At 37.1% G+C, this 17,966-nt stretch overlaps 1 protein-coding gene across 1 annotated transcript; it reads left to right on the forward strand.

The window, feature by feature from the left end:
• Nucleotides 1–6,519: 6,519 nt before the first annotated feature.
• slc6a1l (solute carrier family 6 member 1, like) lies at nucleotides 6,520–16,775 on the forward strand. Its single transcript, XM_085386315.1, has 14 exons — nucleotides 6,520–6,760; nucleotides 6,864–6,995; nucleotides 7,692–7,792; nucleotides 9,179–9,288; nucleotides 9,399–9,531; nucleotides 11,807–11,941; nucleotides 12,026–12,129; nucleotides 12,225–12,349; nucleotides 13,168–13,280; nucleotides 13,421–13,552; nucleotides 13,866–13,968; nucleotides 14,258–14,358; nucleotides 15,586–15,753; nucleotides 16,230–16,775. The coding sequence occupies exons 1-14, from the start codon at nucleotides 6,520–6,522 to the stop codon at nucleotides 16,323–16,325; spliced, it is 1,794 nt and encodes a 597-aa protein (XP_085242441.1). The 3' UTR covers nucleotides 16,326–16,775.
• The last annotated feature ends 1,191 nt before the right edge of the window (nucleotides 16,776–17,966 follow it).

Consider the following 17,966-nt stretch of genomic DNA (forward strand, 5'->3'; position numbering starts at 1 on the left):
AGATAAAGGCCACACATCATGCATCACGGTGGTAGATTTCTAACAGAATGAGCTGAGGTTTTTAAGGCTCTTTACTTCTTTAGGGCTTATATGGTACATGATGATCAGTAATGCAAGGTCAAAAGCATTTGAGACACTTACAAAGATAAAAATGACTACGCTGTAATGGAGGAATAAAATTAAAATGAGGCTGTGATATATCTCCATGGGGGACAACACACTTTTTAGTGAGGACTGTGAAACTGTACTGCATTCTGGCATCAAGAAAACTGTAAATGCAGACGTGTCATTGGCCTCCTTCACTTCTCTTATCTGAAGTTCTCTTTCACACAGTTTTTCTTCCTGACTCCAGGAATGGAAGGCTCTTCCTCTGTGTCTTACAGTCATTTTCTCTTTTCTTTGTATCTTTTCATCTCACTCTCCTCTTATCTACCAGGCACGGCTGCAATATATCAGCTTTTCCATTTTTATCTCACTATCTTTTCACTCTGCCTCCCAACTCGTATCTATACCTTTTCTCCTCTTTCGTCGCAGAACGAACTTTCATCTTTTCACCCTTTCCTTCTCATTAACACAATCATGCTCTCTCTGATGTGCACCTCGCCCAGCGTTTGTCCTTAACCCGTGGAAATTTATGCGCCATGCATCGTCTTGCTGCAATTCTGGATGAAAATGTTAGTAATATTAGCCTCCCATCTATGCATGCCAATCGCCTCTGGGTGTTCCTTGCTTTATAATAACCCCCGCATCGATTCACAGACCACGGCACGTGCTGAGAATTAAAGGCAGATTGCAAGGAGGCCTCAAAGACAGCATTTTTTCCCCTTAAACTGTTATTGAGAAATGTTTTTCATATAACTGAGCTGAACTGAAACATGCAAATCTACTACTTTGATGATATAATGGTTCAGCACTTGAGTTGCAGTGGTTGAAATTGCCTCGTGCTGCATACAAAAAATATGAAAGGATAAACTGTATATAGATTGTCTTATTACTATTTTGAACACTTTTATTGGGGCTTATTTTACTTCACTAACTTTGCCGTTGGTTTTTGTTAACATGCCTTTTATTAGGATAGAATATGTGCTAATATGTGGATGTGAGTAATGTATAATGTGTTGTTATTTGACACCAAGCAATGATGTAATGTAATACAAATGGAATACATATACCACTGCCATTTACTAACAGTAAATTGTAATATATAATACATATATAATAATAAGTAATATATTCAATTCAATTCAGTTTTAATTATATTGCTCCAATTCACAACAGCAGTCACCTCAAGGTGCTTTATATTATAAGATAAAGACCCTGCAATATTACAAAGAAAACCCAAATATCAAATGGTGCCCTATGAGCAAGAAGTTAGTGACAGTGAAGAAAAAACTTTCTTCTTTAAAAAATAAATAAATAAATAAACTCCTTTAACAAGAAGAAACCTCAGGCAGAATCAGGCAGGGAGGGGCAACTATCTGCTGTGACTGGTTGGGGGTGAGAGAAAAGGGAAGAGAACAATCTCAGAGTGATGCTGAAAAGCATATTTTTAATGATATTGCACAAACCAGTGAGTAACACTATGCACAACATTTGAGTGTCCCTCCTTAAACTGGACAGTAATCACATAAATAATGTAGCATGTGCTAATTAGCACACAGCTCAAGGTACAGCTGAAGCAAACGGGAATGTGCTTAGCTTCACTGTTAACTAGTCCCGCATGCTGACATGCCAACGTATGCTAGTTAGCACAAAACCCCTAAAGTAATTGAAATAAATATAAATAAACTTAGTTTTACTGGAGTATGGTCATGAATGTACTTTTTACACAAAAATGATTTTAACCCGTAGCCTTCGAGATTGACCGCATCATAGTGGGGGTGATGAAGGTGATGTTCCATTTCAAAGACTCCTTCAAATGCAGCCTTCTTTTCCTGAACTTCAAAGGATACATGATGGCACCACTGGCACCAATCCATGCGTCCATTAGAGTTTCATTTCAAAGTGAACTAATTCTGATATTTCACTATGAACCAAAGCTGGGAACTTTGTTTCCAAAGGCCTGATTTCTCAGGTTTGTTATGTGTGAGTCATTACTTTGCTTTACTTTCCTGCAATGAAATAATGCTGAGTCATCACAGAGACAACCACTTAAACAGAATAAATCAAACATCCCTTATCTATTGACCCCACAGGATTTACTGCAACAGAATGCTCTCTAAAGAAAGTTTCCAATTTACAGAGTTTAACTTTTTTTGAAACAGCACACATGATTTATTTTTGAATTGTATATGAGCCATTTATCAGCTTTTTGAGAAACAGTTTGTCGCTACGGGCACTCATTAAGTGGTGACAGGAGCAGTGCTCATACATACAAATGACTTTACCATTGAAGTTTATCTAAACATGCAGAGTCAGCAAATGTCTAAAGTACCCTACTCGATATGGCTGCTGTTAAAAGATTATAGATTTCCCATAATGTAAATAAAACGCATAAATATTTGAAGATGCTCAACAGCAGCTATAAGACTACTGCACTGAACTGCATTTGTACTTGTGTTTCAGAAAGCTGACAAGGACCACTGCGGCACTTTCATGGTGATAAACTGTACTTTTAGGCAGCGTGATAATCTCTGCAAAACGTTAACTTCTCCCTTTATGATTATGAAGTGTTTCCTCTGTGTTTTGCAACCTTCTCTGCCCTTTTCCTCATTGTGTCATTTAAAAAGAATGCTGACATTTATTTTATTATGAAAAAGTGAGTCTAAAATTAATCAAATTGTAAAATAATCCTAACAACAAGCCCTTTTAAAAATGTATTCACTTATTTTGATATTCAGCCTCTGTTGTCTACACAATCGCTCTCAATTATCTTTGGCAATAAATGCCCTGGAATTATAATCAGGCTGCACTGATCATGGGGACGTTGTAAACAGATTGATGAAAACCAGCTTTGACAACTCCAATCCACCCAGTTATGATCATGTGGGTCCACATGGGCAATAAACCACAGCGGAGATTACGCTGAATCTGTTCTTGATGGGAACAACTCACTATGGGTGTAATTAAGGCTTAATATGATCTAATCTCTCACTTTTGAAACCCTGAGTCTATCAGCGATCCTGATCCACCAGCAAACCATTGGGCATTGTGGGAATGTTCATTAGTCACTGTAATTGGCTGGTGATAGAATATCTGGACCAGATATTAAAGCCAGGAGGTTACCTGCCAGGAGAAACAAGAAATTCACGTCTCTTATCTAATTCCATTATTAATAACGGCAACAATGTTTTACTGTCACTTGAGTAATTAAAAATACAGTGTGGATAACATCACTCGATCATTATTGTAGCCTTTTTGTGCACTTTTGTGGACTTCCTTTTCCAATAAGAACAAGGCAGTATAGGTAGTAGATCCTAAAAAGCATGAAAAGAGTCTCATTTATATGTATTTAAAGAAGACTCACAATGTGACACGCTCTTGCTGGAATGAGCAGCTGACCTTAATATATATCATTACCAATTTTATGACTCTCTACTTGTGCTTGTAAGCGGTTTATTTAAGATTCATTGTGAGGATGAGCTTTAATAGCAGAATGTGAATTTGTGAACGTGCCTTGGGTTGCTGCTTTACTTAAAGATACACTCAAAAATTGTTTTACTGCCATGTTTTACTGAAGCAGCAAGCATGTGATGTTGTGTATTTTCATACACACGTCCCTTTTGGTTATCCTATAAAGTAACAATGGTCATTTTTCAAACTGGCTGCAGAAATGAAACTGATTTTATACACCCCCTGTGTCCTGTAACCCCTTCAAGCGAGGACATTGCAGATGGATATTAGGTCACTTTCTGCATCAGTGTGGTCAGAGTCTGATACTGGCATGACCACATTTGTGATCATACTTTTCCAGGGTCTCTGCCAGCAGCCATTGCTGGATTCATTTTCCAAAACTCCATGAGCTCTTTCACTGATCAGGCACTTCTCTGTTGGGAAATACCATGGTAACGGCGCTGGCAAGAGCTGACCTTGGCCATCATAACAAACACATATGCATAATGCACAAACACACACTCTGCTGCTGCTGCTGCTGCTGCTAGAGTTCCCCACCAGAGCTAGGCAATTGACATACTGTATCCCCCATGGCCACGGGGCCTCACTAGTCAGAAGTGAACAGTAATCAAAGTAGACACACAGGTCGAACTTTATTATCAACCACTCGATACCAGCTGCAAGTCCTCCAACAGACAGCACACAGGAAAGAACAATTTGGATTTTCAGACACAGGGCATGGAGGATTGGTTTGAAGCTTTTCAACTTGATCCTTTTGGATGTTGAACTGAAGTTTCAGAACTTTAAGACCGCAAGTGTGGCACACTGAAGCTGATGACCTGACAAAGGACGTGGAAATCTCGTAGGTAGGACGGGATTCATTCCCTCTCTTTCATACTTTGTTTTTCACCGTTTGTCACTGAGTCATGAAAATGGCAAGATAAACAAGCTAAACTGCACTTTTTTAATGGCTGATTTTGTAGCTGCTGGGAAATGCTAAACCTTTGTGCTAATGCACACCAAAGAAGCTGGCATCTAAAAGGCCTGTACTGTCAAAAAAAAAAAAAAGAACAAAAAATCTTTGAGATTAAATGGATAACATCCTCAAAGGGAATGTCTGATATTTTTATATTATTCCTTTGCCTCTGAAAAAACACTTGTTCTCACCTAGACAACTAGTTGAAAGTGAATATCTGATCATTTCATGGTGTTCTGCCCACTGAAATCTGATTAAATTACATAGTGTGGAACATGGTACATTTCACAGCATGAATATTTTTTGTATCCATATTGATTATATAACATTTTGCTTGTTTTAATTTTTAAAAGACCCAACTGCTTGTTTTTTAATCTGAACATGTCACTACGTGTACTTTTATGATATTTAGTACATGTTTACGAAAGGTTTCCTCAACATCATCAAAGGCTAGAATATAAATGAGGCACCTATGAACTATGGCTTTCCATTATGTTAGTTAAAGTACTATGAAAAAGACAGAAAACATTAACTCCAATAACCAGTGTCACATCACTGAGGAACTACAGTAAAATGACCTGGAAGAAACAAATCAGAGTTGAGCAGAGAATGTCTTGTTTTTCCAGGAAATATACCATTAAACAGTGCTGTAATGTTAATAACCTCCAGCAATTGGCATAAAACAATTTGGACATTTTCTGGGCCAATCAATATTTGCAAGCATGAAACAACTTACACCCAGTGCTTAGATTAACCTTACCATAAAATGCTATTCAGGCATGAAGAGATCATTCCACAGCCAGTAAATGAAAAATTATTACCACTCTATCAAAAAAAGGAGGTAATATTCTTTGGGCAGACAATGTGTGACCAGCACCGGCAGGTGTAGATAACAGTAGGAATTTCATGAAATTGTCATCATTTTGGTATTTCGGTGACCCAACGTGAACTTGACTGTGGTGGACTAGAAAGAAAGGTGCAGCAGGTTTGTTGGTAGTGATAAGAACATGTAGTTCAGTCATCTGGGTGCTTTTTTGTGGCTTGAGTTGGTATACCCAAGTATAGCACCTAGATCAAACTCTTTAAAAATTATGCTTGTGCAAGTTATTTTAATATACATTTTAATATTTAATCTATTATATATTATTGGGTGCTTCAGTTATTTATTTATTGCAAATGTATTAGACCACCACCCAGGGTAAGATTTATCCTTAAGCTGCCATAAATTTACATTATTGGTAAACTATATATTTATTTGTGTTTCTGCAATGACTAACCCACTGGTATGTGCAAAATCACAAAATGTTAGTTTTAATGCTAAAATATAATTATTGTTGTTATCTGTGAATTCTCAAATGTGCTATTTTATAAAAAGGCAGAAGAAAGTAAAGCACTTTTTTTTGGTTTAGGATGTGAAATTACAGTTATTTATTTGCATTCCTGAAGAGAAAAATTAGTTTTAGCAATTAAATGTTCCTACTACTACTACTCCTAGGGATCTATGGGTTAAAGTTAAAGCAAAGCAAGTCTGCTGTCCGTCTACAGAAGGCCTCTGTGAGCCTCGATCCTTCTAAGAATGCCGGGTTTGGTTTTTGTCCTTTTTTCGAATTCATATTTTCTGGAACTACAGATGTTTCTCAGTAATTTATGTGACAGCCATTAGCTTTAGTTTTCAGAGGCAGTTTCCCAAGTTCATAAAAGGGCTCTAAAAGACTATAAAACTGTTTCAGTGGCAATAAATTGTGAATTGAGTGGTATTTCCCTCCACTAAAATATATGCACCACAAAGCCACAAATATTTGTATTAAATAATAACAACAGCAACAAACTTCTTCTTCTCTACTTTCATTTTCAAACTTTACATGCGTCCAGTGTCAGCGCATTATCCTGAATCCATCCAACTGAGATCCAAACGCAGTGTGAGGCACTCAACCGCAGAGACACTACAGAAAGGTGGCTTTCTGACCCCATTGGTCCACAGTGGTCCCATAATGGGGAAGACTGGGCAAAGTACAGTGGACTTGAACTCCCCTTCAGAGGTCAAACAAGCAGTTCCCTTTGAGGAGCTGGATCGTGTGGCGCCCCCTGCAGATAATAAGAAGAATGTGGAAGAGCCTCCTGACAGGGGAAGCTGGAAGGGCAAGTTTGATTTCCTCCTCTCATGTGTTGGATATGCCATCGGTTTAGGAAATGTGTGGAGGTTTCCCTATTTGTGTGGCAAAAATGGTGGAGGTAAGAGCTATGCAATTTATTAGAACTTCAGAGTTTTTCTAATTCCTGTATACAAGATCTTACCAAATATATTTTGTTTGTCTGTTTGATGTGTTTGTATCAGGGGCCTTCCTGATCCCATACTTTATGACACTGGTCTTTGCTGGGATACCGCTTTTCTTCCTGGAAACAGCTCTGGGACAGTTCACTTCAGTTGGAGGACTTGGGGTGTGGAGACTAATCCCTATGATGAAGGGTAATGTATAAAGAAAAATATGGATTTACATTTCATTGTGTACATTTAGAATTCACCCATGTATATTCCGAGTAAGGATTATGAGCATCGTGAAAGCTATATACATCAGAAATCGGCGTTATTTTAGTGACTGAACTTGTTCCCATTCTGTGAGACCTTAATTACCTGTACAGGAACTTCCAGTGTCTTATTCTTTCCTGCTCCTTTCCATATTATTATTATTATTATTACTATCATTATTATTATTATTATTATTATTATTATTATTATTATTATTATTGTTGTTGTTGTTGTTGTTGTTGTTGTTGTTGTTGTTATCCACAATTATTTTTGACATCTTGCTAAATGCTCTCCTGTTTGGGGATAGCAATAACACCATTGCCCCGACACTAAAATAACTCGAGTGAAGCACTTCATTGCAGATCCTCAGGCAGCAGAGACAGCAACAATGCCAGTGAGCGTGATGCAAAGCCAAAAGCAACTGAGCATTAGAAACAGCACAATGACAACTCTGCCAATAATAAAGATGATGATGACCATGTTAGTTTTTCTCTGTCACGCAACATCATTTTTAAAATTAGTTAGTAACTTGTGTATCTTTCCCCTCTTCCTTTCTTTTCATTACATACAAGCTTGCATGTTAGCTGACCTGTAAAACATTGTATTGTGCAACACTGACACTTGTTCTCGCTTCAGGAGTTGGTCTGGCTGCAGTTGTTTTGTCCTTCTGGCTCAACATCTACTACATTATCATCATTGCTTGGGCGCTCTACTACTTATTCAACTCTTTTGGTTCGGTATGTTACATAATCAGTAGCAAACCTGCAACACAGAAAAGAAGTTGTAAACACTGTCATACATGCTAAGTTGAGTCAACCTGTGCTTGTATTTGAATCCAGCATTTATGTAGCAACTTCATTAGTCTTCAAGAACTATCTTTGTCATTGACTTTGTCTATTTGGTATCAAGTGAGCACAGTCTACAAATTTTGGAACAATTTTAGAACAAAATTCCTCAATATAAAACAGTCAAGACTTTGAATATCTCATTGTCTTTAGTCCATAATATCATCAAAAGATTCACAGAATCTGGAGAAATCTCTGTGTGCAAGAGATAAGATCAAAAATCAGCATGAGTACATGTTAGCTTTGTGCCTTCAGGAAGCACAGCATTAAAAACCGGCATCATTATGTCATAGACGCAACATCCTCCGCACTAACGAGTAGAGGGACCATCTGGCTTGTTATTAGCACTCAGTTCCTAAGCACGCATCTTGCCAGGCTTTTGGACTGGGCTGATTTTGCCAAAGCCAATTAGGAATAGGGAGCTTGCTACAAAGGCACTGTCAGTGCTAAAGGATATATGCAGGTTACAGTACAACATAAACTCCCATAACGATGAGCAAAATAAAAACAAAATATGATTTACGAGATTTTATTTCTGTTTTAGTTACATTTTACACAGTCCCCCAACTCTTTTGGAATTAGGGTTGTTGGTCTTCATCAGCAGAAAAAGCTGTAAAACTTATTAAAATAAGAAAAGATAAAAAATAAAATAAAAATTTAAAAGTTGATGTAGGTCCAATACGAAACCTGCTAATTTATACTAATCTTATAGTATGTTGGACTCAGTTTTCTTTTATCCCATTTTCCAGACATACTTTTGCCACCTCGTCCATAAGTAAGGTTATTTAGGATTTGTTTACCATCTTTCTCAGTGTGCAGTGGTTTTCTTTCTCTGCATTATCATTCTGCTTTGGTATTTCTCTGCATGACTGGCTGCCTTTAAGAAGCCCGATGGCAGAAATGTAAAGACTTTGCAGGCATAAGTTTCTTGTACTGGGAAAACTACGAAGCAGGAAAAAAAGGGTTGTCATTGTTGTTCAGTGTTTTTAGCTGAAGGTCAAAAACAGACTGAGTTCATTAAATGTCATTTTCACTGTTGGGTGGTTTGCCTTTCTGTCTCTGTCGTTGTTTCTTTTGTTTGGGAAAGTCTTTGTGGTGCTGTCTGTGTCTCAAGGAGACATGTTTTTTTTTTTTAATTTACAAAGTTTTGTGTTAACTCTGAAGGTTTTTTGTATTGGGATACAGGTAATATATTTTGCAACAGTGAGTTTGCAGTTTTGATGATTTTTCCTCCTAGAACCTGTTTTTGTTCATGCATACTGTATGCTGTGTATGCAGGAGCTGCCTTGGCAAAGCTGTGATAACCCCTGGAACACGGAAAAATGTTTTTCCAACTACAGTCTGACAGACACCACCAACTTGACCAGCGCTGTCACCGAGTTTTGGGAGTAAGTTAATATGAGATATTCTGCACGAGAATGTATAGAGAGGTATATCTGGAAGCTCTTGGTGCTTATCTCCGTCTGGATTCAAAGAATGCCTGTGTGTGTTTCTGAAGGCGTAACATGCACCAGCTGTCTAATGGCCTGGAGGAACCAGGAGAGCTACGCTGGCCCTTAGTGGGCACTCTTGGGCTGGCGTGGGTTCTTGTCTACTTCTCAATCTGGAAAGGAGTTGAATGGACGGGAAAGGTGAGTCTCTCTGCCCCCGTTTCTGTTAATTCTCTTCTTTTGTGTTGTTTAGGCTTTGTGTTTTCATCAGTCTCAGACCACTCGGTTTACACTGGCCAGTATTTTTATCAGCACCTCTTTCTGCCTCCCACTCCCTTAATATTAAAGCTTTAATCATGAAAACATGACCAGACGTTGAGCTTTTCATGATGTAAACCTCATGTTGTGGTTGTTGCCCGAGTAAGTGGGTGAAACCTAATAAAAGGAAACATGAATTCAGAGATATTAAAAGCTGAACATTTGTATTTTTTTAGGACTACTAGCTGCAGCAGGCTATAAAGTTGGTGCGTTCAGCATATTTGAGAGTCAGATGCAAACAGTGGCATTCTAATAACAAAAAAATCTTCATTTTTTTCTTATCTGACTGAAGCACCGATCAGCTGAAAATTATGTTTAATTTTCAGTTTTTGTTTAAATGTATTTAAATCTTTCATGATTTCCTGACTCTTCTCTTAAATCATCTCTCTGTTTGAGTGCACCCTCTTTCATTACTAAAGTTTTATGTATCTGAATATAAAAGCTAACCTGGTCCGTGGCACATCATAAAATTATTTTAATAAAACTTAAAAGGAACAACAATGCTGCATATATTACAAAGTGTCATTATTTATGCCATTTTTATTTTATATTATATAATGATGCAGAAGCTGTGTGTGAAAAAGTGCACCCTCACTCACTCTCTCCATAGGAATTAAGAGGGTAAGTAGAAGCCAGGTGCTGCTAATCACATTCAACTGATTAATCATCAGCAAGTTTGTGCAAGCTTTTTCATGAGTGCAAAACATTCAAGACAGTTGCCAGTCTTCCCAGGAGCAAATTCAACCCAAGGTCAGATGGTGCAATTGCAGACAAACTGCATAAAAAACCAAGAGCTACATTTTAGCCTTAGTTAACATTTTAAATGTTAAAATTCATAACAGTACAATTAGAATAAATGACTGAAAGAGTTATGGCAGTACGGCTTAGTTACATCTAAACAAACTACAGGATTTCTGGAACAGATGAGACCAGTGTGGAGATGTTTGGCCACAATACCCAGTGCCATGCTTGGCAAAAACCAAACAAGCATATCAGCACAAACACCTCATACCAGCTGTCGAGGACAGTAGTGGAAGGTTGCACCTACATTTTGAGTTGACCGTGAACTCATTTGTATAGCAAAATACTCTAGCATCAAATGCAAAACCATATGATAGCTAAAGGTTAGTCGAAAACGGAGTAGTTGATCCCGAGCACAGCAGCATATTTACAACAGGATGTTTGATGTAAAGAAATCAAGGTAATTCAGTGCCCAAGTCAAAGTCCAGACTTCAACCTGATTGAAGAGACTTTAAGAGAGCTGGGAGAAAATTCCTTCACAATGATCTGAGAGACTGAAAAGTCATACAGAAAACCATCACTTCATGTTATTTCTGCTAAAGACATCTCTATGAGCTACTGAATCACTGGGTGCACTGTTTTTCACACACTGCTTCTGCATTTTGGTTTAGTTTTTGTTAAATAAATAATGATATATTAAATTGCATTTAATATAGAACCTGCTAAGAACCAAATCATTGTTTAGGATGTCCTGATATCTTAAACCTAAGAACTGAGAGACAGTATTTTCTTCCAGTTTCAGATGTTTGCATCCGCTGTCATTTTTCTGTGCACATCCAATCTCTCTTTTACCATTTTATTCAAATTGAAATAGAAATAGCTTCAAAATGCAAGATTTGACTACTGCTGGACAATTTAGAGGTGATAGAAAAATCTTCACTTTGCCTACTACCTGGGATTTCAAATTACCGCAAGTAAAGTATATGAGCAGAAACACATTTACACATTCACCGCCAGGGATAATTGGATTTTAATGTGCGGCATCTGAGAGCAGTGAGAAAAATGAATTTCCCAAAGGCCCTGGCCTTGATGGACATTACCAATTAAGGATAATCATCATGCACAAGAACTATGGGACACATCCTACAGATCTTTTGGCAAAGAGAAATGATGGAAATATTTCAGTAGTTCCCTTTTCTGTACACTGTTTTGCATCTCTTTTGATGTAATTATTTAGAGCAAATAGCATGTTTGCAATTTTGATAATTTGAAAAGCAAATCCATCTCAATATCTTAACAGAAATGTGTTTAAAAATATGCAAACAGCATACTCAGTCCTATAAAATGTTTTGGACTTTTCAACATTTTTAATTCTCTTTCATTTAAATAATTAAAAATAAATCATTCTGTCTTTCAGGTAGTGTATTTCTCAGCCACCTATCCCTACTTCATGCTGTTCATCCTGTTCTTCAGGGGGGTCACACTCCCTGGAGCCATAGATGGGATTCTCTTCTACATTACTCCAGACTTCAATAAGCTCGTCAGATCTGAGGTTCATAGTTTGCACAAATCCTCATCTAATTACCCACGCGTCTTAACAAACAAACACCAGTAATTACACTATGTTGTCTCACAGGTGTGGCTGGATGCAGCAACTCAAATCTTCTTTTCATACGGACTGGGCCTGGGATCGCTCATCGCATTGGGAAGCTACAACTCTTACAACAACGATGTCTACAAGTAGGAGCAGGAAATCCAAAGTGTTGTAGAATCCTCTTTTGTAGACGATGCACAGACAATGATGCTCTTTTCTTCTCTGACTGATGTTTTCTCAGGGATGCAGTCATAGTATGCTGCATCAACTCTTGCACCAGCATGTTTGCTGGATTTGTCATCTTCTCCATCGTAGGCTTTATGTCCTACATCACGAAGAAACCCGTGCACGAACTGGCAGCATCAGGTGAAAGTCATATTTTATAACTTATAAGAAATTGTTCATTATTCAGATTTGATTACTTCTGGATTAAATATTTTTAATGTACATATTAGAAGCATTATGAAGTTTGAAACTAAAAAACATTTTAAAAATAATAATATAATATTGCATACAGACACAGGCCATCGGTGGTCAAAGAGAGAAAAATAATTGATGTGGTTTTACTAAATTAAGCACGAATTGCTACTATGTGCAGGTTTAAAATAATTATTCTCACTAATCAGATGGTAGGGTCAGAATTTAGCATAAACAACATGAAAGCACAGATTCATCGTGCTTTGCATCAACAGTTCCAGATAAATGCTATTTGTAATATTTTCTTGGCACACATTAGGTCTCTTAGTAACACCTTAGTCCAGCTGAGCATGTTTAAACGGCACAGCCTTCCTGAGTACTGTTTCTGACCATTTCCATCTATTTATGACCTCAGCCATCTTCTGATGGCTGCTTGCAACAGGATTATGTGCCATGTTATGAAGTTTGAATCACCATCTCAAATGACCTCTGTAGTTACCAGATCTCAATCCAGTTGATTGGTCCAAGTTGGTGCAATCAACAAATCTGCACCAACTGTCTGATGCAATCAAGTCAGTAAGGACCAAAATCTGTGAGGATGTTTCCAGAACCTTATTGAATCTATGCCAGGAAGGATTAAAGTAATTCTAAAGGCAAAAAGAGGTCAAAATAGGTATTAATGATGTGTATCTAATATAGTAATTCATATAATGTTATAAGTTAAAGCATTTATAATTTTAATAATTTGTCTCGTTTGCAATTTTTAGGTCCAGGGCTGGCATTTTTAGCGTATCCTCAGGCAGTCACACAGCTTCCCATGTCCTCGCTATGGGCCATCCTGTTCTTCTCCATGCTCATGATGTTGGGCCTGGACAGTCAGGTACCATCAATCCAGATGTTGTAATAGAGATATTACAACTGATTAATTGGTGATTGCTATAAGTTTATAGATGAACTAAACTAAGATACTGGTGCTCTCTTTTAATAACAAACCACATTCTTCACGTCATCGTGTTTTAGTTCTGCACAGTAGAGGGCTTCATCACAGCTCTGATGGATGAATATCCCATGGTTTTGCGAAAGAGGAAGAAGGTCTTCATCCTCATTGTCTGCTTCATCTCCTTCATCGTCGGCTTCTCTAACATCACGCAGGTGCTGCATGAACTCTGCATTAGGTCACTATAAAATGAACAAAGTAAAGAGGGTCTTAACCATCCAAAGAATGCGTGTAAACCTGTTTAATATTATAAGAGGACGGTCTTGAAACCCAGCTCGTGTGAACTCTTGCGCATTTTTCCGACACAAGGGAAAAGAGCTCTTGCATTATGCATAATGACAAAACGATCTCACAACAACCTGCGGTGTACTCTCATCATGCATATTTTATTCAATGAAGAGAGGGATGGTAATATTTGGTCTCTAAAGTAGTTATGCGTGTTCCTGTATGTGTGTTGAAATCTCCTAGGGTGGTCTCTATGTGTTCAAGCTGTTTGATTACTACTCCGCCAGTGGGATGTGTCTGCTCTTCCTCGTCTTCTTTGAAACCATTTCCATATCCTGGTTTTATGGTAGGAAATCCATTTTCTTTTCATTAAAAAAAAGAAGAATTAAAGCAAATATTACAACTTGAAATTAAATGTAACCACATTGGTAATAATTTGAGTCATTCTGGACGAAATGTAACAATGACTCCAGCATTTAAATTTCCTACTTAGCTGTTCAACAGGAAATTACATCTATAAATCTCTGCCATCTTGGCTTCCCTTTCCCACCCCCACCATTATGGCTTTGTTCTGGCAGTCGCTCTCTCCTCATTAACACCAACACTCCCTTTGCCCTCCTCTCTTTATGCCACAGGAGCTGAAAGATTTTATAAGAACATCGAGGACATGATCGGCTATCGGCCATGTGGCTGGTGGAAGCTTTGCTGGATGATCTTCACACCTCTAATTTGCTTGGTAGGAGAAAACTGATTATGGATTTGACCTCTATGACCTTCACCTAGAGGTGCTTAATTCTTTAAATTTGTAATTTTCAGTCAGGCTTTGTTCTTCTGCCAGGAAATCTAGGGATCCATCAAGCTAAAGCACTGGCCTTAGGTAGAGAATTGATCTAATTTGTATTCTAATTTGTATTTGACCTCATGGACGGTCAGGTCCTTTGGGAAATCTTGCAAAGTTAGTCCTGTATTGAAAAAGAACACTGAGGGAAATTTGGAAGAAATTGCAAACTAGACAATGCTTTGATAATCTGATTGTCTAAGAATAAGCAGAATGTTATTTTAACCAGGAACACTGTTGGATAGTTTGTCTGTTGTCGCATGTGGTCTAAAAGAAAAGCTAATGACAATTAACCTCGACTGGACTGTTAGCATGCCAACTCATGCAAGTCAATAAAGTACACATTGTACTTGGTGAACAGAGGTATTTCAGCAGGTATTTTTGTGTGGGTTAGCATGCTAGTATTTTGCTCAAAGCACGGCTATGTCTAATGATGCAAAACCCAATCAATCTACAGTATGTGCAAAAATCAATGCTTGTTTCTATAGATTTCACATCTAAGGAGCTAGACCTTAGTGCCACTTTTGAAAGTATTTCAAGTTTAATCTCAAAATGTAAACTTGTATATAAAAAAGTGCTTTTGTTGGGGGGTTTTTTCTTACATATATTTGCTTCCGTTGCGCAGCCATGTTTTCTGAACATCTGTTTTGGATTGTGGCTTTAATTTTCACTCTTCTTCAGTTCAGTCCTTGTACCTGATCATTTTCAGAGGAATTCAAGTTTTGTTGTTGCTTGTTAAGACATTTAACACTGACTCATTAAAAAATAAAGTTACACCTGACAGGGAGCGAAACAAAAGGCGTCCAACATCCAAAGAAGAGCTTTGAATGTCCTTGAGAACTAATCCTGAACACTACTTAAAGAAAGTCACCAAATACTTACCTTTACATCGTTAGACTATTTTTTATTTTTATTTTTTACCTTATTTGCTGTATATCTATGTATGTTTGCACGTGTTGAATAAACTCCTGCAACCATCTCCCATTTTCCTAGCAAAGTCTTGGCTCAAGACGTTTGTACAAAACTGCTAAGCACAAGTTTCCTGGCTTATCTAGACCCTCAGGTTATGAATAATTACTGCACTGGAGTATATTGATATATGAATATTATAATTTTATTTTGTAGGGAGTGTTTACCTTTAGTGCCATTGAGATGACTCCTCTCACCTTGGGGAAGTATGTGTACCCCCTGTGGGGCCAAGCGATTGGCTGGCTCATGGCAATGTCCTCCATGGTACTCATCCCAGGCTATGTTATCTACATGTTCTGCAGCACCAAAGGCAGCATCAAACAGGTACAAACATCTTACACAACTCTCTCAGATTCTGATTTTAATCATCTCAGGCTAAAAGAAAATTATGCAATAAAGTGTTGAAAAGAGAATATACAGGTAACACATAAGATTAAAAATGGAAAAAGTCCTGGAAGGCTGAAGTTCATCTCTTATAAAGACTGTAGTTATTCAGGAAGAACAGAATTGATGGTTTTTGCTCAAGGCCGACATTATTATTCTGGTTTTAGGCAGGAAAGTATATTTTTGAAGACGTGCACTGCTTGTGACAGTAAATATTTACAAAGCAGCTTTACGTCTCTGCTGCTGATTCCTGTGAGATATTTAACTTCGGGCTAAAGAGCATATTTTGTTAACTTTTTACATTATTCATGTGTGAATGTGAGTACAATTTCAGCCAATACTCTCACCCGGGTTCAAATCATAATCATTTAATCATATTGTGATGTAATAGTTTTTTTTTTTTTTTACATGTCCAGCGTTGGCGGAGGATGACAACTGCCCAGGAGGATGAAAGGCGATCAGGGCAGAATGAATTCACACACACAGACAGCGTGGGTGAAGCACCTGTCTAAACCTGATTGTCCAAGCTAAATAAATCTGTCTGCCAGGACTTAATGTAGTTAATATTGGAAGTTAACAATTTGATGGATGGATGGATGGATGGATGCAGCAAATCTCTGGACTACAGTGTCTAACCATCCTTCAACTTGAGTTGAAGTAAATAAAGAAGATGAATAAGTATTTTTGACATAGATATTGTTTCAGTAAAAGTTATGGCAAGCAAGTGAATGATACAGGTCACAATAAACCTGTATACAAAGCCCATATGTACAATAAACCATCATGAATGTAAATCCACATGCTCTTCATAAATTGCAGCACAATGAAGGCCTTTGTTTATAACGTTACTGCAAATTTAATGAATATTGTTGTACTGCGAAATGGAACTGTTAAAACTGGTAAAACTCGATTTCAAGTATAAAACTCTATTAATGGGGAACCCCAATATTTCATTTAAAGAACCAACCAGTTACTGTGATGTAGTTATTCTCAGCAACACAGTATTGCTTCAGTTGTCTGTAGGTCACATTTATCTGACCAAGACCTAAAATGAAAAGTAATATTTCTCATGATAATCTTTACAATAAATAAGGAAATCTACACGTTATTTACCATATGCTGTTTTTCAGTTAACACAGTTTTGAAATACCTGTTTTTAGTTTTTAATTATGTATATTGAAGTTAAGTATGTATATTGAAGAGTTTGATTAAAATATTAGAGAACTGTAAATATAATTGTTTTGTTATATTTATGCACTGTCTATAAAACGTGGATGTAGGTCCAGGAACTGAGAAGTGAAGCCAATGTGGAAGTGCCTTAAACTTAAATTCATTCACCTGACCAGCAGGGGGCGACTACTCTGGTTGCCAGAAGAAGTTTGATTGTTTAATCTTTATTATAACATTACCCTGTTATTCAAGTAAACACTTTACTAATGGGTTTATGGTTTTAACCACTATGTCTTGCTTAATACAAGATAGTGTTTATTTTGTATATAATGGTCAGATTTAGAGTAAAACAGATGGTAAAATAGGGTGATGTCAAAAATGCAGAGGCGGAAGTCAATAAACTAGTGGGTTGGATACATCCATATTTTATAAACAGTCTATGCTTGTATTAAGTGTATTTTTAAACTATGAAACTTTTCATGATAAATGTTTTCAAACTCTGTTTTATAAGGTGAATGTGAAAACCAAGCATCTTAAAAAAGAAAAGTAAAAGAAAAGACACTTTTTTCATCTCCAAAATTTTGTTTGGTTTTTAAAAGCTTCATTAAGCTTAATTTTATCAATACATAAAAAAAACACGTAATGCTTAAGTATGTTTGTAAAACTTAAAATGACTGAATATAGTGAAGCAAGGTTTTCTTTGGACTGCAACTTTATGATCTGTATTAAAGATATACCCTGATATTGCTTCAGTGTTCATGTTAATAAAATGTATACCATTGGCACTTGGGATGTCAATTCTTCATTTCTCATCAGCTAGTTAGAAGTCAGTAACTTCAGTATATACAGCTGTGGTCAAAACTTTACATATACTCCTCACAGTCATCAATGTTATTGTAATTTGACTTTATTTCCAGGGTGTATAGATTTTATCTTCTTATCTCTCAATTTTGCCTAAATAAAAATGATTTCCTTGATAACAA

Source organism: Rhamphochromis longiceps, linkage group LG17 (genome assembly GCF_057381845.1).
Source record: "Rhamphochromis longiceps isolate RC_006_pf linkage group LG17, R_longiceps_female_GT1.1, whole genome shotgun sequence".
Classification (NCBI taxonomy): domain Eukaryota; kingdom Metazoa; phylum Chordata; class Actinopteri; order Cichliformes; family Cichlidae; genus Rhamphochromis; species Rhamphochromis longiceps.

Excerpts from the sequence above, each read along its gene's own strand:
- slc6a1l (XM_085386315.1), top strand. The coding sequence starts at position 6,520 with ATGGGGAAGACTGGGCAAAGTACAGTGGACTTGAACTCCCCTTCAGAG. Across the intron at positions 9,532-11,806 it reads GAGTTGAATGGACGGGAAAG|GTAGTGTATTTCTCAGCCAC; the intron begins GTGAGTCTCTCT and ends TCTGTCTTTCAG. Across the intron at positions 11,942-12,025 it reads ATAAGCTCGTCAGATCTGAG|GTGTGGCTGGATGCAGCAAC; the intron begins GTTCATAGTTTG and ends GTTGTCTCACAG.